The sequence below is a fragment of the Ochotona curzoniae genome, unplaced genomic scaffold (genome assembly GCF_017591425.1).
Source record: "Ochotona curzoniae isolate NIBS_2020 unplaced genomic scaffold, NIBS_Ocur_1.0 contig_883, whole genome shotgun sequence".
Classification (NCBI taxonomy): domain Eukaryota; kingdom Metazoa; phylum Chordata; class Mammalia; order Lagomorpha; family Ochotonidae; genus Ochotona; species Ochotona curzoniae.
In genome coordinates this window covers 37390000-37413190 of record NW_024466599.1, presented here as the reverse complement: position 1 = coordinate 37413190, position 23191 = coordinate 37390000, and the positions used below count along the sequence as shown (strand labels likewise).

Below are 23191 nucleotides of genomic sequence, written 5' to 3'. Positions count from 1 at the left end.
GGGGAGCTCTATGGGGCTGCTCCGAGAGGGAAAATGGAACAGACAGGCTGGGAGCCCCGAGACCAAGGGAGAACATCCAGAGGGCAGGCCTGATCCCAACCCAACACTTAACCCCAACCCAACCCAGCCAGTCTCTCCTCGGTGTGGAAACATCTGGGTGGCCTTAGTGAGAGCTGTTTTGGGGGAGAGATTGGAGCCAAAACCCAAGAAAAATCAAACTATCTGGTTTGAGGAAAGAGGAAATTGTGATTAAGGGAGCCAGTAGCCATCCAGTTAGAAGATGGTCAGACAGAAGCTTGTAGAGTTGGAATCCTTGGCTTCTTAGTACTTTGTGCCATACGCCTTTCTGCCTTTCTACAGAGCCACTTGCGTTTTTCATTCTCACGACTTTGCCCTGAGCCTAGGTAACATTTAATGGAGACTGTTTATGAGACAGGTACCTAGTTTCACTATTTAATTTCAACTTCCTGGGCCTAAAGAGTAGACAGTGGTTAGTAGACAGTGATTACCTCCATGTTCAAGAGCACCGAAAGTGAGGCTTGGGGAGGTGAAGTGTCTCATCCAAGCTGCAGGGCCAGGGCGGGGTAGACCAGAATATACTCGAGGCATCTGACCCCGTCACTTCATGCTGAGATGCTGCAGCTTGAAAGGTTGTGACAGAAGAGCATACTATACTGCTCTTTCTCCTGGTGTTCTACAATCCAGGTGGTTCTGGTCTTCGGCTAGGCATGCAGCTTTCAGTTTCTGCTGAGTTAATTAATATGCTCCAGTTTCTGCTGAAGTAATTAATGGACTTCTTCATTTCTTCTTTTAGCCCCATCTCAGGGCTCCTCATTTGTTAGGAAACCAAATGGTTAGCATCCACACTGTGGGTGGGCTGATTTTTACAAAGCCAACTACTCAGAGTCCCCACCACCACCACCACACACATCCCTCCTCCCTGCCCCCCACAAAAAAAAAAAAAGAGAAAAAGAAAAAGGGGCATTCGTCCAGGAAACCCACCTGGTAATATCCTGAACTATAAATGCTGATCCCACATAACTTTAAAGGAAAAACTCAGCTGCTGATTGAAACAGCTTCATGCAGAAAACCATGCTGCACACAGCAGCAGTTCTTGCCAGCTTTCTAAAGTCATTGCAAAATATTTTTAAAGACTTTTGAAACCTCCTTGCCAAAAGAAATGAGAAACACTACACTTGGCAAGACAACATTTAACCCACAGGAACTGGAATAGCAGTCAATAAAGATTCAAGAACACAGTTTTTTAAGATGTGTCTATTATCCACCAGGAAATAGCTTTGGAATATAAAGTCTTAGAGATGACTCTTAACAGTCACCAAAATGTTTTGCATCTAGAAACTGGAACCTTCTGGACTGTCTCTGCCTTTTCAGGACTGGAAGGCCTCTTCCAGATCACACCTCCCTGGGAAGCACATCCTACATTCTGACCCACTGGATGCCTGCAGCCCTGTACTTACTACATTTTTCACAAAGTAATACTTATCTTCCCTCTTCTATTTCTTTAAAATTTGGGTCCTAACACACAAAATTGATTTGAGAAAAGTCTTAAAGGAATATGGCCCAGAGCTTAGAAACCCTATTCTAATGGACCTAAATTAAATCCTCTATCCAGAAGATCTGTATGAAGAAAAACCTGTAGGATATACACATGATGCTTTTGAGACAAATGAGTTCCAATCACAGTTCTCCAGTTTCAAGGCTATGCACATTTGGGAAGGTCACATGCTCTCTGTTTCCTCTCTGCCAGTCTTGGGGACTATGGAGAAAATTAAATAGAAGGATAGATAGACAAGCACCCTGCACATATGAGCACTCATTTATCCAACAAAAATGTAATGGATGCTGTGGTGAACATGTGGCAGTGAACAAACCAGCAGCACCTGTGCCTCCATGCAGCAGGCATTCCAATGGGCAGAGACACAACAATCAAAGAAGCACAGAACATGTCAGAGAGTGCCAAGAGTTGGATCCTTTTACTCTTGCTACTGTTAACATATTGCCACAAATTGTTAGGCTTCACACAATGTAAATGTATCTATTTATCTTACAGCTCATCCGGCTAAAAGCCCAAAACAAGACCCATTGGGATAAAATCAAGATGTAGGAGGGCTATGTTCCTTTGGAAGCTTTAGGAGACCAAAGCCTTGTCTTCCCACATTCTGGAGGGTTGCCCACACTAGCTGCCTTGTACTTCTTCTAGCTCTGAAGGCAGCAACATTAGGCTGAATCTTTGGCTTCAAACTTCTCCCACTCGGTGCTGCTGTAAGCATATGACCTTCTCAATTTCTGATCCTCCTTCTTCCCTCCAGCAAGAACCCACATGGTTATATTGGGCTCACCAGATAATCCAGAATAATCCCCCCATCTCAACAGTTCTTAACCAAACTTGCTGTCATTTTTCTCATTGTCACAGATTCGACATTAGTAGTCATTGTTAGGAGTGCCATGTATCAGAACTGTGAAATCCTCAATACTGTCACAGCCTCTTATCTCAGTTTTAATCAGTTGCATACATCCTCAAAGGGTATATGATATTTGCAAATTCATCTCGTGAACCCAGGATTCCTGAGCAGGTTGTAGCTGCTGAGTGGGTTCAGTACACAATCGGGGACCTGCATACCAGGAGCCTTGTGTCTAGTGACCGTCCAGAATTTGTCATCATTGTCTTCATTTCTGAATTCTGAGCAACAAGTGAAAAGGAAAACTAAGTGAAAATTGAAAAGATGAGCTTGTGATGTGAGGAAATACCCAGAAATGGGGTGAGGATAGACACCAAGAACTAGAATGAACCTGCTCTTTGCAAACTTGTGGCTGCACTTGGGCTGTAGGTGGCTCCTTCATGACAGTCAGGGTCCTGCATGTATGTCACTGGAGAGTCACCGAGGCTGACACAAATATGTTGCAGATCTCTGCATTTGGCAACTACAGATACACAGAAGGTTCTGTGTGTCTATGGTGGCTGGCCACTGGCTTGCTTTCATTTTTAATCTCCGTATGTTTGTTTTATTTCAGGGAAAACTCGATGCCTTGTGGGTCCTATTAAGGAAGGGATATGATCGTGTGTCCGTGATGCGTCCGCAGCCAGGAGACACGGTAAGACTCATTAATAACCCCACACACACAAACACACACGTCTTCTTTTTCTGTCTGCCTGTGTCTTTGTAGTTGGAATTAATTCTAGAGAGAGAAATCCAGCTGTTACTTCTTGTGTAACAAACCAATAATGTTACTTACTTGTTAGATTTTTTGTTTGCTTTTCTAAAGGGTTGTGACAGAAGTACATTGAATGTTGAGCTTCTTGGTTTACAGCTGCAGTGAGTAGGAAAGTAGCACTGGGTTATGCATGGGGCAGACCCAGCAGGCAGGTGTGCTGGTCCTTAGCCATGCTGGCCAGAGGTGAGGAACTGAGTGAGAGCAACACAGGACAGAGGATAAAGGACCCTGGGAAACTGCCACCATCTTCCAGCAGGTAGTATACCCATCTGGCCCAGGGATGTGGGCAGTCATCTGCCCTGGGTGAGAATTCGCCCAGGGACTTTCAGGGTCAAGCTTGGTAGCCTACACCAAGAAGAGCTCAAAAGGTAAGCCAGCAGAGACCTTAGGAAGTGTCCGAAACGTGACTACGTTTTGAAAAGGAGAAAGCAGACAACAAAGGCTGGATAGCTTGTTCTGGTTCAGAGCATCAATTACATTCCTGGAAGCAATCAGTTCTGAAATCAGGCTCTCCGTGTTTCTTCTTAGAAGAGTGAATCTCTGGTTTGGGAGTTTGGTAGAGCAAAGCTTGGGGCTTTTCCCTCCTTCACCAGCAATGTGTATCTGCTATCCTTTTCCTTGGGAATCAAATACATGAACTGAGAAATAAAATGCAAATGGCTGATTAAGAGTTTCTTTCAAATTAGGTAGGTTGGGGGTTGAATCTCATTTCCTCTCTGCCTTCACCTTTATGAAGAAGTCAGTAACTGCTTCCTGATGTGACTGGTTGGGAAGGTGATGCCTGTGAAAGGTTTAGCTCACTGTTGAACACATACTCTCCATCGATGGCAAACATAGACATAATGGTTTATTTGGTGTTGCTCTACCATCTATGGGTGATTGATCGCTTGTTGAAGTGTGTCTTGAAGGTGTTTTTCTTAACCTTTTATTTTCAGACTGAGATTATGTATAAAAACTGTCTAAAAGCTGGGATAGATTTTTGGTTGTTTTAAATCCTTGTTGAGACCTTTGATCATATTTTTTAAGTTGAGTAAAGCTTGTGTTTTATATCCAGCATTCCCGGCTTGTCTTTTCCAAGGACTATGTATTTTTCCTGTGAAACATCATTTTCCTAATTTTGTTTAACCATTTATTCTTTAACATATCATTCAACTTTCATATAATTATTCTTCTAAATTAATTAGCAGGTGTTTCATCAACACATAAAGCCTAATTGCAATTGATTTATGTTGCTTGCTCCTTCGCATGGTAGAATGGACCCCGGTAGGCAGGTCTTCCCTTTGTACCTGTTGGGCACAGGTGGATGTAGTTGAGGGGACTCCCCAGCATTTCATAGTTTGGTCCAGCTTCTGCCCAACTAACTGTTCCTGTTCTAAGTGATAGCAAAGACACTAGGTAAATCTGGCATAAAAGCCAGTTGTGTAAATACTATGAACTTGACTCTCATGATGTGTACAATTTGTGAAGAGTTTTTCCTGAAAAGTCAACCAGAACAAATTTCCATAGCAAATCTTAAAGTTAAAAACTCTGCATTAAACAGAAATGGGCACAGAGCATAAAGTTAGCACTCAGGAAAATGTTTGGTCTTACAAATCATCTGTGGAAAAGTAAAATGTTTTAATGTGAGGTAGCTCTAACAGATTAAAAAATAAATCAAATGCATAAATCAAGATCCAGCCGTACTACTTTTGGGGAGAACATGCAGGTACAATGCAGTTCTCTCCCCTCTTTCAGGCAAGTTTTTAAATCTCTATTAAAATGTTTTAACATTTTATTCTCAACTGGGCAGTTTGGCAGAAATAACTTCATAAAATGGAGCAAACGATGATATATAGAAATGTATAAAGAGGGGGATAGAAATGATATAAACATCACTTATAAGGTATAGGAACCAACAGAGTTTGAAGACAAAAGGCTGATTTTGGAAATCCAAGAACAATGATATGAAAAGTGATGAAATTTCCTCCACTAAATTACTCCCACATTGAATCTTTTTATCGCTAATTCTGAATGAAAGTTATATTACATTTGAAGGTTGTTCATATGTTTAAAGAACCATTTAGTGAATTTACTCAAAGGAGAAATTTTAAGTGGTACAAAAATGAAAACCATTAAGAATGTATATTTAATAAAAATTGAATATAAAGTAACTGTGACATTTCTAGTTAATCATGGATATTCATATTCATTTTCTCTTTACATAGGGCTAGCATAGGATAATAAGGCATGATGATTCTAGAGAACAGCAGATCTGAAGTGCAGGAAAAATCAGGAAATATTTGAAAAGATTCTCCACACTGTCACAAATCTCGATTGTCCAGTTTCTTTTCAAACATGCTTTCTTTATAGCAATTCTGCTCAAATTGTAAGATCCTTGGGGGAAATAAATGAAGATAATTGTGTCCTGTGGTCGTGGTGACAGCCAAAGACATTTTGATGTGTTTAGAGAGTTCTGCAAGGAAGGAGCAGATGCGATGGCATGAGTGGGGACTCAGAGCTGCCAGAAGCCCGGGGGAGGACAGAGCTGTACTGCAGCTTTGTCTGCTGGCTGTCCTGGCTTGTTCTGTTCTGCATAACACTCGGAGATGCACTGCAGTCTGCATTGCTTGCAGGGTGATGACTCTCAGAACCTCAGTATTGATGGATGGGGCTGACCACATTTTCCATAAACGCGAAATGACTCCATCATGAGCTCGTGAACAAGAGTCACAGGTTCTTAATTTTTCCTTTAAAACAAAACAAAAACAAGGATCACCTAATTACATTCTCTGTTAACATTCAGAGTTGCTTCAGACACATGTTGACCTCACAGAAACCTGGCAGTTCCTCTTCCTCAATGCCTGTCTACTCCGTTCTCCTGCCAGTGGACCCACCCAGGCCTGTAGATGCAGACACAGCCCACCAACGGAGCCTTCAGCCTGCCCGAGGGAGTGAGGGTTTCCAGCCCCCGTTGCATGGCAGGGCGGGGTGGGGAGGTTGCCAGGAGGCCTGAGTACAGAGCAACTGCCCTGCCCTAGGACAGTGGCCATCTCCATAGAGTTGTGTAAGTCCCAGAGGTAGGGATGCTTTCTGTTTGCTGTCACCTGTCTTCCTAGCTCTGCCTGGGGTGAGTTCACAGTTCCTTTGCTCCTTGGAGCCCTTTGAGCGATTCCTGGATGAACACAGAAGAGAAGCAGATTTTGGTTGAGACACAGCTTAGGACACCTGCAGTCCATATTAGAGTCCCTGGATTTGAGCCCTGGTTCCATTTCTGATTCAAGCTTCCTGGTGATGCACACCCTGGAAAGCAGTAGGTGATTTCTCAAATAATTGGGTCCCTGCCATCTACATTGAGGACCATGATTGAATACCTGGCTCCTGGCTTTAGATTAGCATAGATACCTCCAACTATGCTGGCGAATGAATCCATGGAATGAATCCCTCTCTTTCAAATAAATTAAAAAAAGAGAAAGAAAAAAAAGAGCAATGGAGGTTATTTAAAATAGAAAGAATACCAGAAGGAACCACTTAAATTGCAATCCAGTGATACATATTTTCCTAAAATTTTAGACATTCAGTATATACAGGATATCTTTTGATTAAATAATCCCTTTATTTCCAGGACACAGCCACCACCATGCTCCTTCTGAAACAAAGATCTCAGCCTGTCATTCCTTAGCTTCAGATTTGGAAAAACTAAGCAAAAGCCCCAAACCCTGGACTCGCTTCATAGAAAGGCCAACCTTTTCATGTCATCTGCTTCTCCCCCCAGATTCCCTCATTAATGTCAAATAGAAGTCTTACTTTGAATTGATCACTCTCCCAGCCCTGAACATACCAGAACCTTCTGTAGTGCTGTGCCTTTGCGTGTTCCAGTCTCTCTGCCATTCCTATCCTCTCCCCATCAGCCAAAAACTTGCTGGTAGTCCCAAGCCTGAAGAGGGCCTTGCCTATGCAGAGCACATTCAACAGACTTGAAGCAAGGAAATGTCCCGTGAACACTCCCCAGGATGGTCCCCAAAGTTTCCCACATGCCTGGGCCACTCCTTGAGTCCAAAACAGTGGGCCCATCTTTCAAAGACATGTGGCTCAAGGAAGTTAGGATGTTCAGTCTGAGAAAAACAACTCAGAAGGAGTGTGAGAGCTTTTCAAGTTGGTCATTTCTCTGTCATGCTGTACACCCCCTATTGCAACCTCTGCTTTAACCATGCTGTGCATCCCATGTTGTAACCTCTGCTTTAATCACATCATTATATTTAAGGCATGATCTTTCAATACCACTGCCTTTTCGGGACTGTTTCATTTTCCATTATGCATCTTCCCTTTGAGATATTTATTTCCAAATGTTTATTATTACAAATCAAGCTGTAGTCAGTGTCCTTATGGGTTTTTTTTGCAAAATGTGTTTATTTATTTGAAAGGCAGAGTTACAGAGAGAGAGAGAGAAATATCTTCCATCCAGTGGTTCATCCCACAGTGGCCAAGGTTGGGCAAGCCAAAGCCACAAGCTTGAATCTTCATGTGGGTTTCCCACATGGGTGTCAGGGGACATAAGTACTTGGGCCATCCTCCACTGCTTTTTCAGGTGCATTAGCAGCAAGATGGATCAGAAGTGGAGTATTTGCAACTCAAACCAGTGCCCATATGGGATGCCAGTGGCACAATCAGTGGCTTAAGCAACTGTGCCACAAGTCTGGCTGCATCAAGGTCCTTACTGTCAGATCACCGTGCCTATTCAAGAATGTTTCCTTCCAATAAGTGTCCAGCTTTTTACTGGATCAAGTGCATGCAGGATTTTAAAGCTTAGGTAACTACTGCCACACCTGAGAGACTATACCAGTAAGCAGTCACTTTGGCATGTGTGAAGCACCCAGTCCCCCAGGTGAGTTGCCAGGTGCTAACTTCATTTGCAGTTTTTGTTAATAGTGAAGTGGAAAAAATTTTCAACCATTATTTTCCTTCATCAGCTACTTATAAAATATCTTTAACTGTTTCCCTACTGGATATCCTAGTGTTCATTTTTCTCTGACTATTTTCTTAAGTCATATATTAGGTGTTTTGAAGGTCTACTTTATGTCAGACACTGCCATATATTAACTCTATAGTACTTTACTCATGAAACTCAGTATCTAACCACATAGATATGTATAGATATATACTATCTATAATCAGAAGTTTTCTCTAGTTATTTACCTTTCAATGTTAAGAAAAATGTTGAAAATATCCATAAGTTTACAGTCAGAGCTGTAAATCTTCACAATACAGACACAGGGTATGCCCTGAGCCCAGCAGTGATAACTAAGGCAGAGTAGGAAAAGGGAAAGGAGAGCAAAGAGACTTCAGAAGGAGTGGCCAGACACAGAGAAGCTGCAACAGGAAAGTCTAGGAGCCTAGAAACCAGTGGAGGAGGACGTAAGGTGGAGAAGGATGAGGCCAACCGCATTAGCTCAGGGGGAATTAGCTGCCAAGTGAAGAGCAGGATTCTGTGGAGGTCACAGCAACCTTAGTGCACTGGGATCAGTAAAACGATATGAACAGGAGCAAAGCCCCGTGGGGAAGGGCAGGAGACTGAGCAGGAGCTGGAGAAGAGTGAGAGAGGGCATTGTGTCACAGAGACCAACAAAGGGATAGGTGCAAGAGGAGAGTTCCTGGAGGGGAAGCTCAGGATTCTCCCGAGGGAAGGAGTTGGAGGACCCAGGACCAGGGCAGGCCAGCCTTCCTGGGTGACCTGATGGCAAAGCCAGAGGGTGTGCATCTGATGGCCCCTCTCCCTGGGATGAGGTGGAGGGGCAGGGCAGAGCAGAGCAGTTGGGAGGAGAGAGCTAAGTAGAGGGGACAAGAAGAAAGCAATCAGACCCCTTGGGAACCCTGGCCCCCACCCCAACAGCTCTTTCCCCAGTTCTAGAGTAGATGTCCCCACTTCACCAGGACATGGTGTAAACCAGCAATGACTAAGAAAAAAAAAAAAACAAGTTATCTGCAAGTTGAAATCTTTGAAAGAAGGTCAACCTTTACTTGCACAACAGACAATCTGTGTGCATTAATTCTTTTACACTGGCTAAGCAGAGAGCTTCAGAACTTCTAACAGGTTGTAAGGTCCCAATCGATGTGGGCAGAAAATCTAATTTGCTGGCCTCTGACTTCTGACCATGCAAAAAGTTTTACAGAAAGTGGGTCATGTAAGAAAAAGCAGCAAGGAGAAAAGCAGATTATAGGAAATGTTCCTAGAGGGTATGATTTATTTTGGCACAGGCCTCTCCCTGGGTGTTTGAATCCCATGAGTATTCACTCCGTTCTCACCCTTGGACAGCTTTCCTTCACTGTCTCATTACAAGAGGGGGAGGAGAACTTAAATTCCTGGCTAACTTTCCTGAATTTCTGAAGTCCGAGACATCCTCTGTCCACAGCAAAAATCGAACTGTACCCAAATCCTGTGAAGTTCACTTTTCTTTTCTACAAGTGAAGCCTAGAGTTGATACTATAAAACATACCATATTGAGAGGTTTTTGTATCTTCTTCCTTCCACCATCTTGGGAAGATGCAGGAAATCCATCCCTAAGGAAATAAGTGAGAAGGCAACCGACAAAGTTGAGTTCTCTCTTCCTCTCCTTTCCTCTCTTCCACTCCCCTTCAGAAACCCCTTCCCTTTATATTCTACAAACATGTACACACTCATCATAGTTTTTGTTGCTTCTCCGAGGACTTTCAACTTCAAATTGCCTCATCTCCCAAACAGCTGCAACAACAGAAGGTCAAGTTCTGGTATCAAGTTGCAAATAGCAAACAAGAGAGAAGTAAAGAGAGTGAACATGACTGGGTTGGATAGAAAAGCCCCCCTGTTCAAATTCTCTGACCTCATTTTTTTTTCCTTCCAAACAGAGCTGAAGGAGGTAGGGCTTGGTCCAAAATCAGAATTTTACCCAAGGGTTTAAAGTTTTAGGGAGTTGGCTACATTGTCCAAGCATGATGTTTATGTCTAACCACTTGGCTTCCGTGGGCCTGTTCTTTCCCTCCAGGGACATTTAATAACTCTGTCACAGGCCTCATTTGAGAGTCGTCATAACCTAGGCTGATAAGAAACTGGGTTCTGGCCTGGAAGTACTGGATTGAATCATAGACAGCAAAATCCAACCTAGGAGACAAGTTTCCAAAGTTCAGTGTCAGGGAGAGCCAGCCTGCTGGAGAACATCCACATACTTCTGTCTTCTCGCCATAGTTCTGGTTCTACCAACCCCAACCTGACCCTCAGTTTCAAAGACAGACTGGTAATTCATAATTCAAGCCCCTTTCATTTAGAAGTAAGAAGTTGCAGCTTCAAAAAGTGACGGAAGGAACTACCCACTCCCAGGAGCATTATCTCACTTATTCCCCATCCCACCTTAATAATCATTTTTCACATACGGAAGAAAAGGCCAAGACATTGCCCTGCTGAAGACGGCAAAGAGTGCCTGTGGAATTGGCAAGACAAGGACTCACCAGCCCTATGCTGCCTGGTGCTCCATAAGTTCCCACTGCTAACCCAAGGGAGGGAGAAAAGAGTCAAAAGGGCTTCAAGAGAAGATGGGACCAGACTCACCTGTAAAAGGCAGAGTTAGTCTTTGATACCCAACCTCCTCCTTCCTATCCTCCTTCTTCCTCCCATTTCTTGACACCTTCCATTTTTATACCCTGCCCAGGGTGACAAAACAGAGGATTCCTTTCTGATGCACAGGGCGGCTCTGCTTCACTCAGCTTTCCCCAGATTTTCTTTTCTTATCCCTGAGCCCACCTCTCCCTGCCTTCCCTTTCACCAACAGCACTGCATCCAGGCCTCCCATTCTTTCAACACACAGGCCTTAAGCTCCTTTTCTGCAGTCCAGAAGGCAAGGAGGGAGATAACATGAACCAGCAAAATCCCTACCCTTGTGGACTGTCAACAAAGAACACTAAATAATAACAGCTCCACATGATAAATGGTGTCAGGGTGAGTTTGAAGTTTTGGAAGAACATAGATCAAGGAGGCTTAATACTGGGGTAGGTAATCAGAGATGAGAACTAGAGGATAAGCTCTCACAGTTAAATGAGGAAAAGGAATTTTCACGGGGCGGGGACCAGCACAATGCAAGGGCCCAGGTGGAGAAGAAACTAGGAGGCAAAGCACAGGCTCACATGTGGGAGATGTGGGGAGGGTAGCCAAACCCCACTCTTGGTTCCACCATCTCCAGCCTTTTGTCTAATCAGATCCTCAAGACCCTACATCAGTAACTGCTCACTTTCTCACTCTTGTTTCTATGTACTCACAGTTAGCCTCTTAACATTTAATGCCATTTTAATTTTAACCAATGCTAACATTCCCCATACAGCTGGGAGCAATTTGAGGGGAGGGACCATAGCTCATACCTTTGTACTTTCCCTCCTAGCAAAGAGCTGTAGCTCAGTTTGTTTTCTTGTTCCAGGGATTATGACTTCTTCTGCAATCCTCCATATCAAACCATTTTTAAACTGTGTTTTGTAATGCTGTTGTCTAGGCAACTGTGTTTAACAGACATCTCAATAAACCCTCTGATTTTTAATAGGGAGATGAAGTCCACAAATTCTTCTAGAGGCATCCCCAGATAACTTGAGCCTGATCAAGGATTATTAAAAACTCCACTTTCATTATAATTGTTCTTCATACTTTTTCCCATTGTTCCTTCTTAATGACTTTGACTTTTCAGATTTTGTTTAGAAATAGAGTTCACAATCTAAGGCTTTCCAGCTTTCATTTTAAAGAAATATCTTAAAACTAAATTTGTAATTCTTAGTGTTTTTCCATTTTTTTCCTTTTGGCCAACACCATCAAAAGAAATGCCACATTGGTAAGGCACAGTGATGACAGTGAACACTGAAGGTGCTCAATATTCCTCTAGCCTCCAGCACTTCTGTTTGTCTCTGAGTGTCTCCCCAGTGCTGGGATGGGTTGTCCCAGCCAGTAGTATGACCACTGCAGCTGCAAGCTAAATCCATGATGTACATGGAGTGTGTCTTGTGTAAGCTTTTCCATAGACTTTCTACAATGCCAACTCTAAATGTCACAGAGCCTAGAAAATTGAACATAAAAACCATTCCTGAGTCCAATGGAAAAACTGCCATGGAACCATCCCTATTAATATCCAAGACAGAAAGTGTTCCCTTTTCTCTTTATAGTAAGAAAAGTAGTTCTGATCAAGCAGAGTTGGGCATCCCAGGCATGGTGGGAGAGAGAAATGGAGAGGAATGGTGGGAGCAAGCAGGCCAGAGTTTATGAGGCCATTTGTCTCAATGCCTGTATCACATCCACAGGCCCAGGGGATGCCCTGCAGTCCCCCAGGGACACTCAAGGCAGTACCTCCTGTGTTTGTGAATAGTAAGACTCACCCCAGAATTAGGCCAAAGGACCAAGGACTCCCTCCTGTCAGCCATCCCCACTGTACCCCCATCAGCTCCACACACTCACTCTGTCCTTGATTCCCCACTGGTGAGCCAAAAGGTAATATGCTTGCTGATGAATCACAACAGAATCTCCTTGTCAAGGGGATCCAAGTCTTGAGCATCAAACCCCAATACACATGACTACATCTAACTCTAGGCCATTCATAAACAACTGGGAGATTTCTAAGTGTTAATGTGGCCATGCGAAAATCCCAGTCTCATTCAGTATGTTTCTGTGCATTCCGATTTCTGTAGACCCCAGTATTGGAATGAATGCTCTAGCCCTCATAGAGTCATTCACAACCACACTTGATTCTTGTTACAGAACTCACATTTAAAAAAAAAAAAAAGCCAAAAATTTGGCTGATAAAAGATTTACAAGGCAAAGGAAATCATATAATTTTTGGATAACTTTCCTCCATAATAATTCTCTCTGTTTCTCAAGTCAATTGTGTTGATGCTTAGTTCTAATCCCTTTCCAAATTGAATATTCTAAAATGGCACCAGTTTGCTCGTTGAAATTCTTTAGCTTTGTAAACTGTGGCACAAACTGTTCATCCATGAAGAAACAGTTTCTCATAAATCTTCCCCCAGAAACATGGGTTACAGTAGAGGAAGGAGGAAGAAAGGGAAGGAGGGATGAAGAACTTCAATGCAGAGAATATAAAGTCTTAAAAGAACCTTTGTAGGCCAATGGAAGAGTTGTTCTTCTCATGTAGAAATTCCAGGGCTTTTTCTTCATACATAGAATAGCTCTAGACTGTTGGGATCAGAGCCAGGGGAGTTAACAAACTGGCTCATGTTTTGAAAAAATGATCAGTGAGAAAAAAATGATCAGTGATCCCTCCTGTCAGAAAAAAAAAAAGGTTGCAAAAGATGGTTTTAGGTCCTGAAAAGTCCAGTCTAGAGCCGACCATTCAGTAAGGCAGCCAGTAGCCACATGCATCCTTGAATGTGACTATTCAGAAGGGATATGCAGAAATGCATTGTCAATGCAAATTAAACTCTGACTTTCTAAGAATTGGAGAAAAAAAAAGAACAAGAGGTATCTCCTTACTAATTCTGTAACTTAATTAGAAGCTGAAATGATAACATCCTGTGTATGTTGGATTCAGAGATGCATTGTTCAAATCAACTTCACTTGTTTCTCTTTACATTTACAAATGTTGCTACTAGAAACCTTAAAGTGGCCCATGTGGTTCACATTATGCTTTTATTGGACAAGCCTGGAAGATCCTGAGAAGGGGGATGACATTATTGCATGCACGCCTTATGTCCTTTAACTACCTTGTGGACATAATAAGAACCTCAGAAATTATGGGTCACTGTCCTTCCTTTTTTTCTATTAGGTCAGCTGTTACTTTGCCTAGATGAGCCAATTTCTGCCCCAAACTTTCTATCCTCAGCTGAAAAATGAAAGTCTTGCATGCTCTAAATTAGCATACTGGAATTATTTGTAAGAAAATAACTGGGGAGGGGGCCTCCACCGCTTTCTCTTTGCATCATTATTTCAAAGAAAGAATTTGCAGATACAAGGCATTGTTTCTAATGTTGGCACATTCATTGGATTTTGTGCTGTACTTTGTCTACGAAAAATTGCTGGGAAGGAAGTATCATCTCCATTAACTTGACTCAAACAATAATGGTAGCTAGGATTTGCCAAGAACCATGGTGTTTGCAATTAATCTCTAATGCATTTTTTTCAATAACCCTGTGATGTGAGTATTCCTGCTGTCATTTACCAATAAGAAATTTTTCCAGAGAGTTCCAGAGCAGAAGCCCATGATGGACCAATAGAGACACTGGTTTTTACTTATGTACATTTGTTGGGATCAGCACTAATAAACAAGGAAGTCTGGGTCCTCTTGTGGAGTTTGTACCCCATGACTCACAGTACTCCCATGTTAAGCACTGGATATAGATGGATAGCTGGATCTTATGTCAGAAATGTCCTCTCGAGATAAATGGCATGTAAGAGGAGATCTACTGGTTAACAGGCGGTGGTCATGCGAAGATCAGAGAGACAACAAGGCACAATCACAAGTCTGAATGTGTAGGATCTCAGGCCCCTTACTCCTCTTGACTCCTGATTGGACCTCTAGCCTTGGTCACCTTCTGCAATGCAGTTGCCAGCACACTGTGCCCTGGGAGATCTAACTCCCCTTCACCAGAAAGCAGAATCAGAGTCAGTGTCCTTGTTTTTCACCCCACTGCTTTGTGCTATTGCTTCCTTGGCCTGCCTAGCTTCATTGTGCCTGCTGACCTTTAGTAACACATCCATGATAAATCATGAGGGCCTGCTGTTTTCCCAGATTGCTTCAATTGGGAAGAAAAAGCAAAGTCATTCTATTCTCTTAGTCTCATTTTGGCTGCCAGGAAGATGAGCTCTTTGCACATTCATCTGTCCTTGCTACCATTTGAAAGCTGAATAAAGCAGAAAAATGCAACGGCATATGGGCCAATCATGAGCAAAGGTGCTGCACAGCCTGGGGCACAGCATGAGGCAGGCTCTTCTGAGTGGGGAGAAGGGAAGAAAATTGTATTTAAGAACCAGAGGATGTGTCATAAAATGGTTATTTATTTGCTGCAGAAGGGAAATGAAGGAGAGATCATGGGTGGAGGCCAGGGCTGATCTGAAAAGACTACAGAGACAAGACCTGACGCAAACTTTGCCTAAGGGGGTGCACTCAAGCTTTGGCTAAACAAAGAAGACCAGGGAGGATATGAAATCAAAACATGCTGCCAGTCAACAGAAGTCAACGTGTGCATGCATATGGATGGGTAGCCCCTTCCCCAGCCAGGGAAAACAGGCTCTTGGCAGGTTCACCGAGCTTCGTTAATACCCTAGGGCAATAAATGCTCTCAGTGCTAAGGAATGAGGACTCGCCCTGGCTCATGTAGCAACCCAGCTGGTCTCTTCTCTCCCCAGGAATACACAGGGATCCATCCTGGAACAGGTGGAGGACACATTTGTGTGTACTCCACTCCACACCCATGTCTGTCTGTCTCTCTCTCTCTCTCTCTCTCTCTCTCTCTCTCTCTTTCTCTCTCTCTCTCCTCTGCCTTTCAAGTATATAACTAAATATTAGGAAAGAAAAATGCTATAAAGAGGTAGTAGAGGAGGAGGAAGGGAGAGCAGGCAGTGGCATGCGGGAAGAGGATGCCACAGGATGCATGGTGCTGTGGGAAAGCAAATCCATGAGGTACTCTTTTCTTTCTAATTGTATTGCTATCAGAAAGCAGATATATAGAGAAAAAGAAGGACTGAGAGAAAGATCTTCTATCACTGGTTCACTCCTCAAATGGCTACAATGGTCAGAACTGAGCTGATTCGAAGCCAGGAGCCATTATCTTCTTCCAGGTCTCCCACAGAAGGGCAGGATCCTAAGGCTCTGGACCATCCTCTACTGCTTTCCCAGGCCATAAGCAGGGAGCTAGACAGGAAGTGCAGCAGCTGAGGATGGTAAATGCAAGGCAAGGATTTGACCACTGAGCTATCACGCCGGGCCCCATAAGGTTCTCTTTACATGCCGAGCCACAGTGCTCTAGGGAGACATACTGGCCCCATGCCACACCTTGCTGAATAGCAGTACCCATTTGTGGGGCATCAGCTCTAAAGGATAGGTGCACTATCCAAGAGTTGGCCCAGACTGACCCCTTAGCCTAATCCTGCTTTGTAACAAATGTGTATGTGTTTGTATATTTGTGTATGTGTGTGTGGAGCGTAATATTGTAGCATTGAGAGGATGGAAAATTTATCCATTTCTTTTTGATTTTTATAAATACACTATACAAAATGTCAGACTGCAATAGTATGCTACCACGCACAATAACCCTGCAGCCCCTGCTGTAATATGCCTCTCTCTCTCTGGCCCTTTCACAGAGAAGAGGCCCAGAACCCACAGAGCAGCTGGGGCTGCGGTGTGCCTTCACCTTTGCAGCTGGATGCACTCAATGCACCACCTCTTTGAAGCTCTGTCTCATGGTTAATTCTCAGCCCGAGTCGTGTAAGATGGAGACACGAGAAATATTCTCACATGAGCTTCATTCTTCAAAGTCGCGTAAACATGGTCACCTCCTTTTCACAGACGTTTCCTAATCAGATCAGACCTTTCTTTTTTCCTGTATGATTTTCAAACGTCACGCAAAGGGACAGCCATTGCCAAGAAGGCTACATTTACAGACATCTTCCTAATTAGCCCCTGCTTTATATATCGTCCATCCATTTCTTGGCCCTGTCAGAGTTCCACCCTGGAAAAGTCTGCCTCAGGGAAGTACAGCTGGGCAGTTTTGCCAGACTCCCATCTCCAACACTCCGTTAAATGCCAGATGGATTTCTTTCATCTGCTGCATAAATTACATTTCAGAGTGTTAAGGAAACACCTAAATCCATCTCCCAAATGTGTTATATGGAAAGAGCCAGGGCCTGGACACCAGCAGCTCTGGGTTCTAGCCTCTGACTTTTACAAGTTGTGAACGGATGACTGAGCCCCAGACATCAGCAATGGCTGAGCCTAATGGGCCAATGTGGGGCCTAGAAAGAAGCCGGTCAAACTTCTGTGGTCCCCCTAACCATTCCTGAGGGATGCCCACAGTCAGGTGGGCACAACCAGGATAGGACTGAGGGCACAGCCAGCCCTGTGGAGACGGACACTTGACGAATGGCTAAGAGTTGAGGGGAGGAGAGGGCTGCTCTGGGAGAGCACTCCCGGACCTGTGATGAGGAGGAAGAGACCATGATGCTGATGGTGCAAGCTCGGGGAAGCCAAGCTGCTCCATGCCCTACACCTCCGTCAGTTCCCATCTCACCCTGTTTCTCTCCTCCTGAACGCTGGTACCTGGTATGAGATCACCATGATGCAAGGTTGATGCTTTTCATCATCTTTATTCTTCAGCAAAGATTTCACTTCTGCTATAAGCACAGCCTGCTCTAGACCTTCTTGACCACTCTGATGACGGACAAGTCTTTCACCAAACATTCAATCCAGGAGATGAGTCACAACTTCAGCCTTTGATCCAGCCTAAAGTCTCCTCCTCCCGCAACTGGTACAGACAACACACACATACATACACACACGTATGGAAAGGGAGGGCATGGTTGTCTCTGCTGTTTCTGCACTTTGCTCTCCCCCTAACCTACCCAGTTCCCCTTCAAGCCTGTTCAACAGTTCCTTACCCTCCTAGGCGGGGCCAGGAGAGCAGTGATGGGAAAAAAAAGTAGATCTGCCTTGAACTGGGATGTTACCAGCTGGCTTTGGCTCAGTCGTATTTGGCGTCAACTCTTGCTGGGGGCTACTCCTTGGAGCTTCCTTTGGGATACTCTTTCCCACTATTTTCTTGACATGGACAGCTTTCATCCCTGCTGCTACTCACACAACCTCTGCTCTAGCAGTCACTCCAGCTCCTTGTTGCCTCATCGAGTGGCCTGAGGCAAAGATGACTGGATCTCCTTCTGCATGACCTTAGCTAGTCCACAAGAAACACCTACATGACCTGTAGATGGGCCAGCCCTGGTGCAGCTATCTCTGCCCTGCTTCCTCAGATATCTGGAGTTCATTTCCAAGGTCTCCAGGGATTCTCTGAGGAGAGCCCTCTACCCCCATCCCACCAAGCTCAAGATGAAGCCCATGGTACCCATCTTTCGCCAAGTGGGAGGGTGGCCGCTGAAGACCCATCGCACAGCAACTCTTCTCCCTAAGGAACCCCTGTGCAGAGTCTCCCTGCCCTGGCCCCTTCCGCACCCTTCACCTGCCTGAGGGGTCGAGCTTCACAGAGCCAGGCTCCAGGTTGCTCCCTTGGAAATCCGCACTGGGTGATGAAGCATCTCATTACAATCTCTTACATCCTGGAGCCTGGACAGAACTCCCACTTAAACTTTTATGACACACTTATCTCAGATTTTATGACCTACTCACTTCAGTGTCATCTGGTTTATTCCTGACTCTGGCCCAGCATGCAACAGGCAATCCGTGAATAATTACTGAGTTAAATGAACTGACTTTTGTATTAAGTAGCCTCTTCTCCACAAATTGTAGAGCAATAGGAACTAAGGCTATTTTTACTCATTTTACCTCCAGGGTCCAGAGCTGGGCATAAAGGGGAGGAGCTTAAAGAGGAAGAGGAAGAGTGAATGAAGGAACCTGGGCAGGAAGCTAGATTTCTCTCAAGGCAGAACTCAGAGAGACTCCATGAACACAAAGCACATCTCTCATCCTCAGATTTGCCACTTGCCCACACTTCTTTAAACTTGATCAACCAGGGATTCTATCAGTTTGAGTCTTTTTTTTTTTTTAATAGTAGCACAGTTATGTCCACTGAGTCACTAGAAGCCATCAGTCATTTGCACTTCCTAAAGCAATCCGACACAAGGAATGCTTAGGAAGACTAGTTTCAGGGTCCTGAAGGGCACAAGGAGAGAAAAGTTCTGAGAAAGGAGTTGGCAGACCCTGGCATAAGCCACTTTGTGAGGTTTGCCATACACACTGAATGTACCAGAAGGCCAAGGGGAATCAGTGGAAGAGGCAAATATTTTTAAAGCCTTGACTTTAGCACTCCGCCCTCCTACACAATTCTTAAGAGCCAGTTAATTTTTTGAGCAAAAAGGAATCACAGATGCAATCAGATGCTGTGGTTTTCAGATATTTTGAGCCAAGAGGAAAAAAATCCTTCTTAAATGAAATCTTAGCAGCAGGCCAATGCAAAACATGCCAAATGGAGATGATCTTGCAGATGTGCAGTCTGGTTTCTAGGAAACCAGGCACACACACACACGGAGATGTGGACATGCAGGTACCATATGCATGCATGGACATGAATAAATATGCTTGTATGAACATGGACTTGTATGTATACACATGAGGACACATCCAAACATAGACACACATATACACAGAGAGACATACATGAACACATATATATGCACACACATGGACATACCTACACATAGAATTTTCCCACAATAATTTTCAGCATCTTCCTCAGAATCCCTAAATGCTTACAAAACACAGAGCACCCAAACCCAGTGACAGACTCATTATTATCTTGAACCATTCATGTCCCCAAGCCTGGGCTCCCAAAATATGAGACAGTGGACGATAGACCCTACTTCTTAGCTTCTATCAAGGAGCAGATCCTGTACCCTCCACTTCCCACACAATGCACATCTATTCTATAAATGTTTGCTAAAATAAAGAAAGATCCCTTTCATGGGACCCCTAAGGATCCCCCCAGGAGTTTGTTGCTACCAACAAATATTTATTTGGTGCTGCCGCATCCTTGACCCTGCATTTGCACTCGGGACAAATGACCATTTTTATTGCTATGTTGTCCACCTTTGTTCAGCTTTCCCCAAACCATGTAAATTGCTATTAAACATCCATCTCCCTCTTTCCATCTTTCTCCCAAATAGGCTCTGAGACTGTGTAAAATAATTTGCTGAAATGGAGATAAACTGCATCTGTCAGCCCCCAGCTAGGAGTTCAGTATGACTTGCAAAATAATGAGGTTTGGCACAATTCAGTCTAGGCGAACCTTTGCTCACAGAGACGACCACTGTTTCCTGTCTTTTGGAGCTGAGAAGCCATCTGTTTAATAATCTGTCCTTGCTTCCTGCCAAGGCCTGACGTGCATCTCCCCAGTCAGCAGTTCCCACCAAAAGTGCTTCAGGCCGTAGGGCCTTCTGTCCCTGCTGCTGGCCAGTGTCCAGGTCACAGCAACACCCCCCTCATCCCTGACTCCACAAGCTTTCTCAGAGAAGACAGGCCATTTGCCTCTTGCAAAAGCATGACATGTATCTTGGAGAAGTTGATTTGGGGTAATTATTTCTGGATCAGCAGCACTACTTCTGAGCTCAAGGTTGCTTAATTGAAGGCTTAAGAATAGAGACTTTACAGGAAAGTGGAGTGGCTTGAAGCCCAACCATTCGCTCTGTGATTTTGGCTAATTACCTTCTGTGAACCTGGAAAGTGAGTGCAATGTGCAGGAAGGGCAGTAAGGATTCAGTGCTACACTGCATGGCATGCACAGGGCCATGACTGGTTAAAGTCCACATGCATGTTACCATAAGAAAGCGACCTGAGGCCAGGAGGAGTGGGGGGGAAGCATATGGGAGGGGGGAGCCATGATTTTGCTAGGCTCTGGGAGGCATGCAGAAAGGCCCCCATCCCTGTGGAGTTCGAATTCCCAGGGAGAAGAGGTCCTGAGAGCCTGCCGCTTTGCAGTCATCTGGTCTGTACATTTGCTGCACAAAGTCAAGGAGGGCTGCTTCCTGCGAGAAGCTTCTCGGATGGGCACATTCTTCAAGGGCAGCTCCCTAAGAACACAGTACGGTCATTCACATAAACTCTGAAGGGAACCAACAGGAGCCAGGTGGGAGGCCCCTCCAAAGAGCAATGTCAATCCTGGAAGTCAAGGGCATTACACTTCACGCTGTCAGTCCTCTCCCCCGAACCTAGTGAAAAAGGCAGAACAGTCACCCCAAGCCTTTGCTGACCACAAGTCAGTTCAGTGGGTTTAAGATACTCTGAGTCATTTTCTAAAGAAAATTTCTCTGGAAAGCACTTATGCTAAAGGCAAGAGTAAGAAGTAACAGCTGGGAATTTTAAATTTCATTTACAGTTCTGAAACAAAAAGGGTATTGGGTATGCTTTTCTGTTTTCCTACTAAGGCTAAGTCAGTAGGGAGATTATACTGTGTTTGTACTTTATAAGTCCTCAGTGCTGTGTGCCACAGCCATGGGTTCAAAGGAGAGTTCACTGCTCCTCGCTCACAACACAGCAGTGAGCAGAAAGCCACTGCGCACATCCCAGGATGTGCCAGGGGCCAGGTCCCTTTTTCATAAAACACCAACTCCCATCTGGTGAGTCTGGGACTGCGTTAGGGGGAATCATATTTGCTGTTTGCACACTGACCAACTTTCAGCAAGAGTCAAAAATCACATTGGGACCCACACCATGACAGCCATGACTGCCACACCAGAAGGCAAGAGCCAGCTCAAGGCATCTGGCTACAGCATTCATAAAAGGTTTACAGAAAGCCAAAGACCTGGTAAATGTCCCCACCCTCTGCCCCCAATCCCACTCATTGCTGAATTGGGGTCAGGGCCCTTGAGGCAGAAGGAATATAAATGGTGCCAAAGGCTGGAGCAACTTCAGTTTCAAAGGCACAGGTCCAATTAGAACAAGCGCAGGAAGAGCCTTAAAAACTTCTTTGTTTGAACATCAGGAAATGTGTGTACAATTCTGCTATGGCTATAATGTCGATTTTTTTTATTATGATTATTTCAGTGATTTAATTTAGTGATTAAAAAAATTAAGCCACAATAAGATGCAAGTAAAACAACTTTTCTTGTCCATCACAGATGGGGGCTTTCCCCAGAGGCAGCTTTGAAGTGAGAAAAATGCCAGATTCCTCATCAGGTTTCTGATGATGCCACGATTAGATTTAGGGTTCTTTCAGGGCATGCATAAGCTAAATGGGCTGCTGGCCCTCAATATGATTAGAAAGGCATTTCTATGCCAAATCAACCCACCAGAAATTCCCCAAAAGGACAAAGGTTAATTCTTTCCCTTTAAGGACCTCGAACCCTTTATCCCGATGACCAGCAGAAGAAATGCACATGCACACTTTGGATGAAAATCAGGATTTTAAACATACCTGCTAAGAGCCAGCCTTATGCTTTTACTCACTCACCATCCTTTGTGTTGCTAATCACTGAGTCCTTCAGAGTGAGCTAGACAAGGGACCACCTGTGTAACAAACTCATATCTTCAAATCTTCAATGCTTTCCCGGTAATCCTGACCTGATAGAAAGGGATGGGGAAGGCTTTGGCTTCTGTTTTTTATGGAGTTTAAAATTTATTTTTTGGAGTCTGATGCAATGCCTCAATAGGCAAGTGTTCACCTTACAAGTGCCAGGACCCCACATGGTCATCAGTTCGAGTTCTGGCTGCTCCACTTCCCATCCAGTTCCCTGATTGTGGAAACAGTAGAGGATAGCCCAAAGTCTTGGGACCCTGTACCCATGTGGGAGACTCAGAAGAAGCTCCTGGCTCCTGGTTTCAGATCTACTCAGCTCCAACCATTATGGTCATTTGTAAAATGAACCAGTAAATGGGAGCTCTTTCTTTAAGATCTTTGTGTCTCTTCTCTCCTTTCCAATAAAAATAAATAAACCTTAAAATAAAGACACTGATTTATTTACTTGAAAGGCAGAGTTACAGAAGGAGAGAGAGAAAGAAAGCTCTTCCATCTGTTGTTCACTACCCAAATGGCCACAACAGCCAGGGTTAGACCAGGCCAAAGGCAAGAGTTTTATCCAGGTCTCCAACATGAGTGCAGGGGCCCAAGTACTTAAGTCATCGGCTGCTGCTTTCCCAGGTGCATTTTCAGGGAGCTGGATTGGAAATAGAGCAGCCAAGATGCAAGCGGTGCTCATGAGGGATGCCAGAATCTCAATAACTTAAATTGCTACACTACAACACTGACCCCCAGCTTGTTTTCAGTCATGCTCCTAGGAGTCTTCAACGCCCTCTTTGCAGAGGTGCCCCAT

General features: G+C 44.2%; 1 protein-coding gene across 1 annotated transcript in view; it reads left to right on the top strand.

Moving 5' to 3' along the window:
• ANTXR1 (ANTXR cell adhesion molecule 1) overlaps positions 1–23191 on the top strand; it is a 194004-nt gene that overhangs the window by 146083 nt on the left and 24730 nt on the right. The window contains exon 17 of the mRNA XM_040994030.1: positions 3034–3114. Within this exon, the coding sequence (XP_040849964.1) occupies positions 3034–3114 (81 nt within the window). The remainder of the gene's footprint in view (positions 1–3033; positions 3115–23191) is intronic.